The sequence below is a fragment of the Wolffia australiana genome, chromosome 12 (assembly GCF_029677425.1).
Source record: "Wolffia australiana isolate 7733 chromosome 12, ASM2967742v1".
Classification (NCBI taxonomy): Eukaryota; Viridiplantae; Streptophyta; class Magnoliopsida; order Alismatales; family Araceae; genus Wolffia; species Wolffia australiana.
In genome coordinates, this window is record NC_135846.1 from 8,023,593 (window position 1) to 8,040,227 (window position 16,635).

The 16,635-nt window shown below is 37.8% G+C and overlaps 1 protein-coding gene and 1 long non-coding RNA gene across 2 annotated transcripts; one reads left to right on the forward strand and one right to left on the reverse strand.

The window, feature by feature from the left end:
• Window positions 1-878: 878 nt before the first annotated feature.
• Window positions 879-2,840, forward strand: LOC144710471 (uncharacterized). The gene is made up of 2 exons (XR_013583296.1): window positions 879-1,058; window positions 2,448-2,840. It is a non-coding gene; the product is annotated as an uncharacterized LOC144710471 (long non-coding RNA).
• An 11,741-nt stretch (window positions 2,841-14,581) lies between these two features.
• Window positions 14,582-15,378, reverse strand: LOC144710748 (uncharacterized). The gene is made up of 3 exons (XM_078584595.1): window positions 15,202-15,378; window positions 14,862-15,119; window positions 14,582-14,745 (listed from the first exon to the last, which is right to left on the reverse strand). The coding sequence occupies exons 1-3, from the start codon at window positions 15,329-15,331 to the stop codon at window positions 14,741-14,743; spliced, it is 393 nt and encodes a 130-aa protein (XP_078440721.1). The 5' UTR covers window positions 15,332-15,378; the 3' UTR covers window positions 14,582-14,740.
• Between the last annotated feature and the right edge of the window lie 1,257 nt (window positions 15,379-16,635).

Consider the following 16,635-nt stretch of genomic DNA (forward strand, 5'->3'; position numbering starts at 1 on the left):
AGAAGAAGGATATAATTATATGTAAAATAGGAATTTAGAGTAGTTTCTAAAGTCGGAGGGACACTTTTAAAATTTTCCTTTCAAATATGCCCTTAAAATAGCTCTCGGTCACACGTTGCAGGAGTAAAAATACAATAAAAATATTTGCCGGGGCTTATCGAATTAATTTGGATTTTCCAATAGTTTTTCTTAGGGAAATATGGAGGAGAGAGAAGGGGGGGGGGCATATCTCCAATTATTTTATGTGCTGCGTCTTTTTGTGCATGCAACTTAAAACATGAACTTTTGTGTAAAATGTCAGGACAAAATAAATACCATTCATAATTTATTTTTCTTCCATGTGGGATTACAGGATTCCAGACAAAAAATAATCGGATATCAGATTTTGATATCCAGATACTGGCTCCAATAGTCGGTAATCGAAATCCGATATCCGGCATCTGATATCTGCCTCGTCCATGCCCATTCGATACCTGTCCCCTATATCCCTTTACATCTGCCAGATGAAATCAGTCCAATATCCGATATCCGATATTAGACACCGTCCTGATGTTTTCTGGATAGCGGATATCGAAGGTCCGATACCAGATATCGGACAGATATGTGTTGGGGTTTGTCAGGCCCCCCCATTACGGGAATGTGAAGAGGGGGGGGACTTGACTAGTCAAACCTCAATAAAGGAAGGGAATGTGGAAAGACTGAACCCTTTCCCTCTTGTCTCTTTGTGGGGAATATGAAAAGGCTTGTTTTGGGGAATATGAAAAGGCTCAAGGCTCTTCATATTCCAAACCTTTCATATCCCTGAACATGTAACTGGTCCTCTACATATAGAGGGCAAACCTGTTCTCAATGAATATGCATATGAGTTTTCTGTTCATTCTTCTTGTCTCTTCCTCTCTTCTCCTCTCTCTCTCTCTCCCTTGGTTTGTCTTCATCACTCCTTGGTGGTCACTCCCTTGGCTTGGGAGTTGAAGGAGTTGCTCTGCTGCACCACACGAGAAGCCAGTGCCTTGCACCGAAAGCTTCGGACGTTGACGTCACGCCGGTGACATAAAGAGGTTCTTGTTATCTGTCTCTATACGCCGACACATTTATCTCGTCCGAGTTGATTCCGCATTTCTACCGTAGCGTCTTGGGTCGTTGTTTTCTTCAACGAGTTTCAACAATATGGGACGGACATTCCCTAAAAATTTAATAATTTTCATATCTATGTGAGTTACATAAACATCAGGGACAGACTGAAAGTAATAGAATAACCTTAACATGAAATGGATCATTATGTTTTATCATAAATGTCTTATTAGGCATAATACACTCCACAATATAATTTACATGAAGTTGCGTGTTGCCGAGAGGGAGATAATAGTACAACTGAATGCTTGAAATTAATTAATTGTGCGGAAGAGAGGGTCTTGCATTCAAGCATATAGCGATAACATGTGGTTAATTCATCCTATTAGCTTATATTTGGACGTGTAAATATGATGACCAAACTTTGTAGTTAAGCTTTACCATATTAATCATTAAAATTTTTCGTATTACTCGTAATAAGTAGGTGATTACCATCTGCACAAACGCAAGAGCGTTAGTCTGCAGCGTTCGTCGGATGCAATGCATCTGTGTTGGATCCAGCGTACGTGTCAATTGGTTTATTTCTTTGATTGATCCAATGCGTATGTCGGTTTTGTATCGTATGCTTGTTTTTATTTAGTTTGTTTCTGCTACATACCTTGGGCTGCATATTCTCTTCTGATTAGCTCATTAGTTAAGTTTAATATAATTTGGTTATTTCCTTCACATTTATGAACCGGCTACGGCCAGTTTCAAACCGTTCATCTTGAACTGATTAGCGGGCCAGTTCAAACCATTCTGTTGTTATGGCTACCGTTCCCGAGTCGTAAGCCCTTCACGCTCATTATCTTTCCTCTCCATTCTGAATATCTTTAACTCAACGGAAGGTTTATTCAAGAAAAAGATGCAAGGTGACAAAAATATAGTGACCTTACGACTTCTCTTTTTGTCGAAATATAGGGCGTTATGATGACAGTACCACCTAATTAATGTGTTCCTGATGCTGTTTGCCATTTGTGCAATATATTACAGACTTTTCCTGCAACTTATCGGATCTTTAAGAAAACATTTATGATCTTAGCGGCCTTATGAGATATGTTTCCCAGAAAGATGTAACGTTTCCGTAACATAAACTGGTGATTTATGTATCCAGTACGTTTTGGGAACTACTATAAATACGTCAGTTTATCGAGTACTCGAAGTCACTGTATGCTTGGGAGAAAAAGGAGATAGGTGTGTGGCCTTGTTCTTTATCGACTTTCTCGAGGTCCACTGGTTTCTTCTTTATTTTCTTTGTTTAAGTTTGCTTTTCCTTGTCGAGTTGTTGTATATTAATGATTTTGATTGATGTGGATTTTCGTCATTTGCAAATTCAGAGAACCGTCAGAGGAAAGCGTGGATGGCCAGCGGTGGAAAAAGAGAAGAGGATATACGCGAGGAACAACGGCGCGAAGAGCTGAAAGCTCAACTGGCAATTGAACGCATGAAGCTGGCAAAGGTGCAAAAAGCATTGAAACTGAAGGAAGATTTTATGGATGCCATGGAGAGAGCAGATCAGAACCCAACTTATGACAACGTGTGCGCTGCGTACCTGGCGGAGCGCAAGCTTGAAGAACATCTCGGGAAGTGATTTTCAGATAAATTGGAAAGATGTTACGCACGAAGTCTCCGTGAAGTTGGTATTTGGAAATAAAGTGGGCTTTGCATTTGGATGAGCCTCCGAGCAGGATTAATGTCTGACTTCTAGTTTATTCCTTTCAGTTTTAAAACTGCGGATGATATTTTCTCCCTTTAGCTGTGTCGAGAAGAATATTTTAGAGAGAGAGAGAGAGAGAGAGAGAGAGAGAGAGAGAGAGAGAGAGAGAGAGAGAGAGAGAGAGAGAGAGAGAGAGAGAGAGAGAGAGAGAGAGAGAGAGAGAGAGAGAGAGAGAGAGAGAGAGAGAGAGAGAGTTGGAGAGAGAGTTGGAGAGAGAAAGAGAGAGAGAGAGAGTTGAAGAGAGAGAGAGTTGGAGCGAGGGACAGAGAGAGAGAGTTGGAGAGAGAGAGAGAGAGTTGGAGAGAGGGACAGAGACAGGGAGAGATCCGATACCCTTATCCGTGAGATATCTGCATCTGTCCTCATCTCAAGGGTTGGATGACAATATCTGTATTTGTGTCGGATATTAGTTTTTTATATCACAATATCCATGTTGGATGACATACGGATAGGGATTTATGTTAAATAATTTGTAATGCAAATCTAAGCTATTGGGAGCCTTATATAGAGTATGTTTGACAATGTGGACATTTGATATAAGTATTTACAATAAATATTCACCTATTATTTCTTAGTTAATCTGGTCCAGTACAAAGAAGGATGGACTTAATAAGGGCCCAATAAGGGCTCGGAATGCATTTAGTGCTTCTCAAAATATTTATACTATTTTAAACTTAGTATTTTCCTTAATGCAACAATATATCATTTTTATATCGATATCTAGATATTGAATATCATTGTCAATATACCGCTTTCTGGTATGGATTTTGAAAATCATATCTATGGATATCAGATTTTTCTTATTGGATATAGAATTCTATATGTGGCAACAGAATCGGCCACGTCCGGAGGGCGATGATATGCATCGTGATATCTGATATTAGATGGATATTTGATATCCATCTGATATCTAATATCCAGATATCGAATATCGGTTATCTGATATCAGATACTGGATGTATATTAGACAGACTACACTAAAAGGGGAGAAGAGAGGGATGTATAGAAATAGATAGACAGAGAGATAAACAAAGAGAGGGACAGAGATGGAGAGAGAAGGATAGAAAGCGGTGCAGAGAGAGAGAGACATGATGGGAGAGAGAGAGAGTAAGATTTGTTAGATTCTAGAGGTGAGCGCCAATTTGAGGATGAAGAAGATCACTAATGAATGAAAATGAATGTAAAACATACCTCAATACATCATGTCTTCTCTTAATCAAATTGAACAGTCTTGCGGGGAGGCCTTCTTAATTAACATATGACGTTTTTCCGAAGTCTTTCTGACTAATGGGATGCTCAGGAGAAAAGTCGATACCCCTTATGACCCAAGGACCTGGCCCCTATTTATAGCAAGAGGAGCTACTTAATCCTCTGTAGTATATGTTAATTAATCCTGGCAGTATAATTAAACAGAGTTAGTCTCTAGATTTTTAATATCCAGTCTTATTGTTAGAAATGTCTTAATCCTGTCATTATAATTACATCAATCAGATAAATTGAGATCTGTAATTGGTAACTTAATAACATGAAATTATACATATATATAGTTGGTCATCCACTAAGAAATTAATCTAACAAGATTGACATTCCTTCTAACCTTTTTAGTTTAAAATTACTAATGTTATTCGCAGAGCACATGCGATAGGTTGCTTTGGTAGAGGGATACGTGCATGCTATCTTGGAAAATAATTTTGATGTCGGATGCCGTTGATGGCATCGTTCGACAGGCAGATCACTAAGTGAATGTAACTACATGGATGCAAATGACCTAGGTGGAGTGTACGTGCAGGGCAGACGAGTTGGAATTCACCGAGTTCTGAGCTCCCGAGCGGGCGACTGATGCTGATGATGGTGACCTTCTGACCCTCGTCGGAGCAATGACGGCAACTATGGCGCCGAACGGTACAATTCTGTAGGGGCTCGCACGTTACGGACTCGGCCTGTACCTAGGAAGACGCTCAAATCGTAGTTTTCTCAAGACTTTCTCTCACCTATTCTAACCCGAGCATGGTGGAATGCAATCGGAAATATACTGAAAGAAGTAATATAACGGACGAGCAAGGGGAACGACCTACCTTGTTGGTGGTTGTGCTCGTCGTCAAATTCTTCAGCGATGCAGCAGTTGGCGCAGGTTGATGGGCGGTGATGATCGGAGAAAGAATCCGGGATAGCTTGATTGGTGGCGGGAGCAGGAGCAGAGTGGTGAAGATCGGAGGCCTGGTGGATGAAGAGGAATCAGAAGAGGCGAACAACCGCACGTCGTGTTGCAAGGGAAGCCGAGTTGGGACAACGCACGAGCATGGATTCAACCTTCTGACTGAGCAAGTAGAGGATATGTGTTGAATGGTCGATAGGTACAGACGATGATTGGCTCACAATCAACCCAACGACTCTTGAAGGAGTGATCGTGCTTGCATGTGCCGGTGACGTTGCATGAGGCGGAGTCACAACAACACTGAGTGGAGGGCACTACAAGCTATCAGCGTTTGCTAGTGCAAACCAATGTTCGTGCACCACAACGACTAAGCAGACTGTAGACACCTGGCAATGCTTGTTGTTGGCTGAGGCACGTGGGCAGAAAACTCCGGGCAGTCTCACACGGTACTCCAGATGGCACAATAGGGAGGCCGCTGGTGTAATCTAGGCGGTCAGACGCTTGGTACGGGGGTAGCAGTCAACGCGATAACGGGCCGGATCTGCCTGTGTGATGACCGTTAATGCCACGTTGGGACGATAGGAAGGTCACCAGATGACAGCTGTCAGCCAAGCATAGAACGGTCTTAGCACGATCGGCGGCCAGCGATTATCTGGAAAGGCCCTTCGACTATTACGATCTCCCAAGGCAAGTGCGGTTGATGTATGGTGCATGACTAGGGCAATCAAATGGTCAAGTGCATCGTCTGCCGCATAGCACTCTCCTGGTGGGGTTAGTGGAAAGAGAGCATCATCCGATGTTCAACAGGAGGCAGGAGTCTGGCGATACCAGTGCAAAGAGTGGGAAACCTGAATTGGCGAGTAGTGAAGGGCGTTCTGATGGTTGAAAATCCCTTCTCCTTTCTCTCTTTCCCCCTTCCCTTTTCTTCTTCTCCTTCTTCTCTCAAGGCGAGACCTGGACGTGGGGTAACTGAAAATACAAATTCCAGATCTGATTGAATGTGGCCCCATCATGGCCTTATATAGGGACATGATGGGCCCCTTACAATGAGTCCAACAAGGAGAGTCCACTGAGAGACACCCCCCATTTACAAAATAAATAAGGAAATTAGGAGATTAAACTATGTGAAAATAAAGATGACACGGACGGATACGAAAACACGAGGATATGAATGCGTCACGACGAATAGGGTGTACTTGTTGTGATGAACACAAAATAGAAATTAAACAAACAAAAACAGATAACGAAAATGCAAACACGTGATCTACCAAGGGTACTTAAACCCGGGCATTTTCACGAGTGCTTTGGTGTGCCGGTCGGGCTGGACACGGACCGGCGGTGATGCTGATGATGACAATGATGACTCCAATGACGATTCATTGACGTCGTCTGGGCATACTCCATCAAATTTTTTGACGATACCTGATGATTCTCACGAAAAAGTTTCATCACGTGTTATTCTTTATTGAGTAAGTTCAAGATCAATACATCACATAGAATAATGAAATTTATAATCTAAATAATGAATCCCATTGAGAATGATCTCTAATGAAATGAGATATGTAATGCCAGATATGCATTCTATATATATGAAAAATACACAGATAATGAAGAGGATAGAATGATTTTCAATTAGGCCATGAAAAATAAGTGGACAATGGAAAAGTTGAATGGTGCCATAGAATTTGTAACAGATACGATGGATATTTTCTTAGGGAATGAAATTAAAGAGTCACAATAGTAAATGTTTTATAGAAGCTTAGATTCAAAGATGGACTGAATTACATAGAAATATCAGACTCAATATTTTTTACAGTAAATGCTTTTGAGTGAGATAGATTAAACAATTACAAGAGTAGATGTTTAAGAGAAACTTTCGTACCAAAGCTAAACTCAATTGAAGAGAAATTTTGGATTCACTATTTGGTACTGTAGATAATTTCCAGAGACAAAGAGGGATTAAAGGGTCACATCATCTAAGTTTCAGAGAAATTTCAAATCCAAAGGTGAACCATATTTTAAAGAAGTTTCATAGTCTAAATTCTGTAATGCATATAAGGAACTTCAATTCAATTTTTTCATAAAGTGCTTACAGTTTGATTACATATAAAGTTTTTAAAAAGAGTTTGGTGATGAATGGATTATTTAAAGCACATCTTAAGACTGATATGTAAATTGGAAAAGAAAAACCACCACAAGAACACAGAGGCTTAATAGATTGAAAATCATAAAACAATGATAAATTGTCTGATGCAGAAGATTGTAAGAGCAAGCAGTTGGAGAAAGGACGATAACAGTTTGATAAAGAATGAGATCTGGTGGTGAGATAAAAATAAACAAAATCATAAAGATCTGAGAACAGTCGGAAATCTATCAAGAAAATGATGTCAGCAAAATAATAATGAATTGAGAAAGAATGATAATGGTCTGTCAGATAGAACATGAACAGTCCTTGAGATAACAGAACTAGTTTGTGTGAGAAAAGAAATAGATATCAGAGAGATGAGTGTTGGAACCTAGCTCTCTCTCTCTCTCTCTCTCTCTCTCTTCAGCAACACACACAGAGAAGGGAAGAACAGACATTGACTCTCCCAGTAACTCACACATATATGGAAGATGAAGATCGCATTATCTTAGTTTCACACAGAGAACGAAGAAGAAATAGCAACAAAACACACTTTCAAATGCACACAACCTAGTTCAAAAAAAGAAATCATCAATATTTATAGGAATTCCCCAATAATTGCCTATAGACTCAAAAGAAGCATGACCACACACCTTTCCAAGTGTTTGGTCTTTCGAGACACCCAACAATTTCCTCCTAAAACCCAGCTCTTGCCTCCACATTTCCCTATAGATCAGTGATGCATGCCGACTTGGTTTATTCCTTGACCCATTCAAATCTAAAAAATCATAATAACTCAGTCAAGATTAACTATCCTACAATGAGAACATTTGGAAATAGATCAAGATGTTTTGGCAGAAAGAATAATGATTTGAGAAAGAGTGAGAAAAGCTTATGAGATATAACATGAACAAATAATGTTAGAACATAAATTAGTTGTGAAAGAACCAAAAGTAGATGTCGGAGAGATGAGAGCATTGGAAAATATATCAAGAAGATTTTTTCATAGAAACCAGAACGGTTTAAGAAACAATTTGAATAACTTGTGAGATAGAGTGGAATCAGGTCATGAGAGAATGAAAATAGTTTGTGTGAGAGAAAACCTTCATCTCAGGGAGATGAGAAATGTTGGAAATATATCATGAAGATGATGTGGTAGAAACAATAACGAGTTGAGAAAGAACTAGAATTATTTATGAGATAGAGCATGAAAAGATCCTGGATGACCAAGTTTAGATAAAAAGAGACCAATCAATTATTCTTAATGAAACAACAACAGATTGGGATTGAAGGAGAACATACTGAGAAAGAAGGATAATATATCCCAGAGAAATGAGTTAAGAACAATAAGGATCAATCTATTCTTGTTTCATTACGTTCTTGTCTCATTACAAATACTTGATTGGTAAGAGTAATTAGGATCTGTCAAATATTTTAAAATAATAAAAGAGCATAGAAACTATGTGTGAGAAAAGACCAGAATAAGAAAACCTGAACTTCAATGCTTGAGCATCAATGATTTTTCAAAATCTTGGGCAAGAATGAATAATCAAAACCTGCTTATTGGCAGCGAGACAAATGAGTAATCAAAAGCCAGAGAAAGAATGCACCAACTAGGAAAAATACCAGCCACTGTATACAGAAAAACCGTTACAAGTCACTATTTTTGAGACTGCCAGGTAAGCAGGCAGAAATATAGGGAGGTGCTAAAAAATATGCCATTCTTTATGCATACATATACATTATTTATTTTAACTCGGTTTAATCACATTCTAAAATATTCTCATATGAATATCAGGTTATTATTATTATTTAACTTAGTAGATAACCATTTTAATTCAAATGGTTTAACAACCCTATAAAAGTTATTGTTACATTTCCTAAAATGTATTATTTTCTTCCTGCAGTTTTCTCATTTTTCCCTGAAAAAATCAGCTTATATTCCTTTATGAATATTTAAAAGAAGACAATTCATTCGGTCCAAATGCTCAAAATAATACAAATAATCAACCAAAAAATAGCATAAAAATTATACATTAATATTCTCATATATATCCCCCTTTTATCATTTAAAAAATTCTGCAAACTCATATTCGTCTTCCATTATTTTGAAGTATAAATAACTAATCTTCTTTGTAGCTTCTTTACTCCCTTGTGGACTTTGCATCTCAACTTGTTTATCATTTCTCTCCATAAACCACAACTATAACATCACTTTGTTCACATTTCTTTCTCCCTTTTTTTGAAATCATAGAAATGAACGTGGAGGTCAGATATTTTTCATAAAAATAGGTAAGTATATGATATTAATCAAATAAGCACCATAGTAATTATATTTGTATTCACTTGAAAGTAGTATTGGATAAAATAGTGTAATAAAAGTTGTATCATCAAATCAGTACAGTGAAGATATAAAAACTGTAAGAAAACCAAATCATGAAATTAGTACGGTAATGACTATTCATATGCGTAAGTAAATGCAAACCAGTTTGAATTAAGTCACTGGTGAATCTCCTGGACAAAACAAGATGTTCAACTAAGTGAATTTGTTATGATAAAAAGGTAAATACAAATATTTTATATATAATACAACATTTGTAACTAATTAGGAATGGAAGACAAAGATTTTCACATAAAGGAGACTCATCATCTCCCAAAAACTATGTGACGTCCTTCAACTAAACCATAATGTTCAGTGTTCTTTCAATGAATCGATAAGTTTCATTTATAAGCACATTGGCTTGATAAGGTCTTTACACCTTAATCACTCCAGAAATCACTCATTGATAACTTTCCAAGATCTTTCAATAGTGACTAAAACCACTCACCTGCTGAAAGACTTCATGAAAATATCAACTATTTGTTTCAGGTGTCATATTTAATGAAACTTTTTAAATTAACTTTCAGTCGACATGTCCGTTACTCATATGATACCAAATGAAGTTTAACTTCTCTATGTTTAGTTCTGGAATGTCAAATTCAATTTTTAGGCAAATTAATGAAACTTGTGTTATCACACAATACATTATTTTTTTATAAACGAACTAATCTACAGTCCATAAAGGAATCTAATTTTGCTTTTTCAAAACCTTAGAAATTAAACATTTGCCAAAACACATGAATGATTCACTGGTACTTTTCCTTTCGACTCTGCACTGAACCAAATCATTATTACAGTATCCTAATTGTTGGGTTATAGGGGCCCTTGATATGGATGAAAACTTAGATCAATTCAGAGCATAAGACTTTGAATTTAATGACCTGGTCACATACCACATCCATGTGTTTTTTGGATTCTCGAGTGAAACGAGTCAAGCTTCTCATGTGTGCAGACCCTAGATATAACGAAAAAAATTATCGGCTCGTCAAATCTCCTCCTTCACCTTGACAAGATCTGTTCACATTCCATCATTGTGATAACGCCATCCCAATCACATTGGGAATGGAGACTAGCTTAGGGGAGAAGGGAGAAGAAGGGAAGAGACTGAAAAAGTCTAGGTTGAGTGAATTTCATTTAGAGCCTTCCTATTCTTGTACTAAATGGGCATTTTCCAAAAAGTCCCTGAACTTTAATATATCTTTCGACATCGTAAAGACGATTCATGTGTGACCATATAGGCCAGTGTATTAGTCAAGTAAATGAAATTACTGGCTCCATAACCTTGATTGGTCTTAAAAATTAATTAGCTATACCTAGACATGGTCGTTCTGTTCTGTTCGTTTCAAATGAACAAAAAATTCGCACAAACGAACTGCACAGGGTTCTGTTCGTTGTGCTGTTCTTTTTATGTGCAAAAATTAGAACAGATGTTCGAACAATTCGCACAAATGGCACAAATTCGCACAAATTCGCACAAATTGCACAAATTCTCAAAAACCGAACAAATGCGCACAAATGAACAAATTTGCACAAACAGAACAAATTCGCACAAACCGAACAAATTTGCACAAACCGAAAAAATTTGCACAACGAAACAGAATTCGCATAAACTAACAAATTCGCTCAAAATGAACAAAATTCACACAAGGATAACATAATTCGCACATAGAGTAAAAAATTGCACATAGAGTAAATCGCACAAAATTGGAAAAAAATTGTTATGCATCTACCGAAGTATATTATACTAAAAGTATTCTAATTTATTATACATTATACTAATATATAAAAGAGGGGGAGAATAATTTAAATGGAGAGTTAATTACTGTGTGTTTGTTATCATGATGAAATAGTTTATTAAGATGTTTTCAAATTCCAGAAGATGATAAGTGTTAAGAAAAAAAATAATTAATATTATTGTAAGATGGATAGAGATTTTAGTAGGAATGGTATTATAAATTTTAAATAAGAGATAATTTAATTAAAAATATAAATTGAGAGTTTAAATGACTAAAATGATAAAGAAACAAGTATAATAATGTATTATATATTGATAAAATGTGTGGAGAGTAGATTACAGCATGGGGTAGTGGATGTAGATAATTTATATATTTCTGGTATTAGATATGATATGCTATAATATAAATCAAGAGAAACAATATCAGAATTTCAGTTTAGCTGAAGCTGCTAGAAATATTTCAAAGGAGCAATTGGATAGGTATAAACCATGTCCTGGATCCCTCCACAACCACATAATTTTGTTTTTAAGGAGCAGCATTTTTAAATGAAGTTCCATAAGTTCAAATTCAACCAATAGGAAAATAGGACGTAATTGCAAGGATAGAAAATACAGATCTTGCCTAAAAATGTCTGATCTGGGAAAAGGATAAGGATCCAATTTCATGAGGAGGCATTTGGGGTTCAATGCAAAACTTTTCCTTCATTTTATATCACTTTCTCTCCCTATTTTCTACCATTTTCTCTCTTGAGAATCCAAATTGTTCATGCTCTAAAACATATAATCTCTAGTTTCTTCATATAGGATGTCAGTTAAAACATCACTCCTTTGAGCTTCTTAATTTCAATCCTGTTTTCATTTGTTCAAATCCCTTTCAGATTTTACTCTATTTTAAGGGTGCCACCTTCTGTTCCGTTATGCAAACTTAGCCAAGTTTTGTTTAAATCTCATTTGATCTGGGGGATCATTTTCACCTAGGAATCACATAGACCAGATCCCCTCTACTGAAACATAAAATTTTTTATTTAATGTTCTGTATTAAAACTAAATAAAATTTAAATGATCTAATAATCATATTTATTAATTCTAGTTATTTTGGCATTTAAATAAATTCTTAAAAATTTGTAAAAGTATTGTTTATCATCTCCATTCCCTCGTGCTTCTAAATTAATTTTAAAAACATTTCTAGAAATACTGTTTATCATTTCGATTCCCTTGTGCTTTTAATATAATTCTAAAAGAGTTATAAGATTTTAGCTAATTTTCACCTCTAAAAAACTATATTCTCTATAGCATTACAAAAGCCTAGGATAGATTGTATAAATGAATTTAAGTATTTTATGATTCTAAATTCTGTTAAATCCCAGAAAATCCTAAAACATAATTTTAACTTATGAGCTTATTTCTTTCATTACTAAGCTTAGAAAAAAAATGAATTTGAATTAATGCTTCCCTGTGGATCAACCCCTTACTGTATGATATGTATGAAGCATTGATTGCAGAATCCTTATAAGATAATTATTCTTGAGTTTAAATTAAAATAATTGAATAAAACCCTAAGTTTCAACTTATCGGAGAAGAATATGGATATAGAAAAAAGAGACATGGAAAGCAATATAGATGAAGATAGAGATAGGACTAGAAAATGAGCCGAATGTAACAGTAGAAACAGGTATGATTATTGATCATTTAATTAATCTTCAAACAACAACTGTTCCAGCTCTGGTCCGAATTCAACATCAGGTAGTAAAGCAGCTTGATCAAGGCCAGTCGTCCGTAAAAATTGTTCTCTGGCTGCATCCCATTCCTCCACGAGCTCTTCCATCTTTGCGCCCACCTCGTCTCCTCTCTCAGCTATTATCCTTGCTTCCCCAAACTTCACCGTCTTTTACGCCTCTGTGGATATAGATTCATAAATAGAAGAACATATGTACAGAGATGCAAATGAGAAGGTGATATGCATTTAAGGAGAGATGCAAACAAACCTTAATAGACAGACATAACTGTCGATGAGCAGTTTAAAGATTAATAAATGAGGATATAAAAACAAAGAAATAGAGAGAGAGAGAGAGAGAGAGAGAGAGAGAGAGAGAGAGAGAGAGAGAGAGAGAGAGAGAGAGAGAGAGAGAGAGAGAGATCAAGCAGAAACAACATGACTGAAGAAAATGGGAGAGATGGTTCTCAGTTGGAAGAGCAATAGACATCAAATCATTGATGTACATAGATGGGAATGGTTACAAGATAGAGAAATCCAAATAGAGAGAGAGTGAGAGACAGAAGCACTCACGAGCAGACTTTTTGAGCGAGGGAATTTCTTTAGCTGAGTTCATAGCAAAAACAGTTATAGCTGAGAGGAAGGAAAGCCCAATCAGATAGAACACTGTATGAGAGAAGAAGAGTAAGTGTGTGAAAGCGAGAAGAAGAGGGAGAGGGTGTGTGAGAGAGAGGAAGGCAGAGAGACTAAGAGTGATGCTGAGAGTGAGAGACAGAGAATTGGAGAAGAAGAGGGATAGGGAGAGGGAGAGAGTGAGTGGAAGAAAGAAGAAGAGGGAGAGGGAGAGCGTGAGGAAGTGTGTGAAGAAAGAAAAATTGGAGAAGAAGAGGGAGAGGGAGAGAGTGAGAGTTATAGTGAGAGTGAGAGACAGAGTAAGAGAGGAGAGGGAGAGGGAGAGAGTGAGTGAAAGAGAACCTTTCTTAGCATCGGGGAGGCATCCTTCCCTAGGGCAGACCGATGAATCCTGTAAGAAAAAATAGAAGAGCATTAGGATAGAATCCAACTATCACCTGGATAGCTGGCCAGGTGGAGGACAAAAGCATTTCTCACCCTTCTGCCAAGAACAAAGTCAATAGTCGGACCTCTAGTAATCTCGACAGCAACATCTAGTTGACAATAGTCGAGCCTTCACCGTCTCTAGTGGTAGAAAGAGAAATGCATTTTAGAGAGAACAATTCAATATCTGATTGACAAACCTAAACTATTTGCGACAAAGTAATCCCTGTCAAATGATTTTCAAAATCCATTGAAGAAAACTTGCTTTTGACGGTGGAGGGGGAATATGATGGATCGCCGGCAGAAAATTACTAAACAATAAAGTTTAAGAATGAATGTTAGCTTACCGCATAGTTCTTAGGCTATCTTCAACCCAACATTCGCACCACGCATGTATTCCTCGTGCCGAGTGGACCCATTTGGACCACCGGTCTTTGTGGTCACATCATAAGTACTGGAATGCAACATTGTGTGAGATTGGTGCTCTCAACCATATCAATGCCGTGTGACTGAAAAAAGCATTACTAAAAAATGGAAGAGATATACAAGTGTCACGATTTACGTAAATTCCAAAAAGATAGAACCAAATATGCGAGAAAGTTGGGTGAAAAATCATCCAAGGCAAAGTAATTAGAGAGTGCTCTCGATATTGGATGGAGGATTAGTTTTCCACAAAAATACTAGAGGAGTCTTGCACTTAGACCATGGGATTCTTCCATCTTTGTCGCTGGTATTGTGTGGTGGACCACTAATCTGCGTGTTGGAAAATGAAATAATTTGCCATCACATCATCATAATTTTTGTTCACCAAGGCAAGGAGAAATAATAGAGTTCTCTACACCAGTCAAGGAGCAAGGACAAAGTCTAACCTGTCGGTGCATTCAGACGAATGTTAAATGGCCTATCATCTTCATCACCGTCTTCGTCCTCATCTGCTCTCAGGTCGTCGTTGCTGTACCATGACTTCAGCATCATTAAGACTTCAAAGCTCCCTGCTGTGAGCCTCGATCGCCTGTAGTTGATTACTCGGTGACCCTCTGAGAATAGACGCTCACACGTGGCACTCGTCGCTTGAACTACTAGGAATTCCTTCGCCACCAGTGCTACCGGGGGGTAAAAAAGCTGACCTGTTTTGGGTGTAAAAGTAGTCAGAAATTCAACAAGTAAAGCACGAGATTTGGGATATAAAGAATGCAAACTATATTTTACCTGTCGTCTTCCACCAATGCAACACTGCCATACCAAATGCTGGGGGGGCCGTCGCGTATACGTCGAGCTTCGGGATCAGATCAACTCTTTGTGGTAGCTCAAACAGATCTAGTATTTCTTCAAGCTCCATTTGTATGAAATTACTCGTCGTTGACAGAGCAGTTGGTTTGGTGCACCAATTTCTGGGTCCCTGGATACTGAATGTGTCTCCATGATATTGTGGACGGTAAATAGAACCTCATTCTTAGCTTGTGTATCAATCAAGCGAAGCTTCATAGATGGATCAAGTAGAGAGGCGATAGTGAAAGCCTCATTTCGTGTTAATATAGATACATATTTATCTAGCTTAGCCCGCATAGCAGAACATACATTAGATAAGGCGTTCCTTTGCCTAGCAGAGATAGCATGACTAACTATAATCATGGAGGAGTTTGATACTTCCACTCTAATTCACTCTAGATGCCTCATCAATCCCTTAATAATGATTATAGCTTCATTTGACATCGGTGCTTTGCTTTGGATAGCAATAGAGGTACCAAGCTGGAGTGGTTTGAGTAAGTTGACAAATTTTTGCATTAGGTCCCATTCTGCGTCAATTAAGGCTTGTTTTCGAAGAGCGGTGGACATCATCATATCGATAACAATTTTTTTTTCAATGCACCCGCATAGCATTTTATAAGTGGAACTCCACCTAGTAGGGCAATCTATCGGGATCCTCCTTGCATTTGACATATTTAACTATCTGCAATCTGTAAAGTACTTTGCCTCTTGCCTCGTCGATCCTCGTATAGCAATGACCACCTCTCTTAGGCGTTGAACAACATCCCTTAAAGAAATAGCAGGAGAATCATATTCCTCTACATCCATCACATCATCAAGGTTTGTGAGGTCTACCTCGTCAATGAAACTTTACTCGGGGCCATCGTTGATGCCATTGAGCACCTTCAATCTGGCCTACATAACTAAGTTGATCACATACGCAATACACAAGACATGTCTCTTTGCAGTGAAACGAGCATTCACTAGCCGTAACTCTCATTCAAATACCACCATCATTGTTGCGTTATTCGAAACATTGTCTGTTGTAATAGCGCACAGCTTCTCACGCAACTTAAATTCTGTCAGAACTTCCAACACAATCTTGCTCAAGCACTCCCCAGTGTGGGATCCCTCCAACTGGCGTATAGTGAGGACACATTCACACATTTTCCATTCCGTGTCTATCCAATAAACGGTGAGTCCTATAAATGATATTCGATTCGCAGAAGTCCAACAATCCAGAATGATGGCCACTCTATCAACAATCTCCACTCGGTCACGAATACCGCTCTTCAAGTCAATATAAAGCTTGAAAGCTTTTTCCTTCACAGCTCTTGTCGATGGAATGGATATCTCCTCTTGTGCGATGAATCAAAGCAGTCAGATGAAATATTT

Bases quoted from the DNA above. Each gene is read 5' to 3' on its own strand.
- LOC144710748 (XM_078584595.1), bottom strand. From the start codon at position 15,331: ATGGAGCTTGAAGAAATACTAGATCTGTTTGAGCTACCACAAAGAGTT. The intron at 15,120-15,201 runs GTAAAATATAGT...CACCCAAAACAG, and splicing joins GCATTGGTGGAAGACGACAG to GTCAGCTTTTTTACCCCCCG.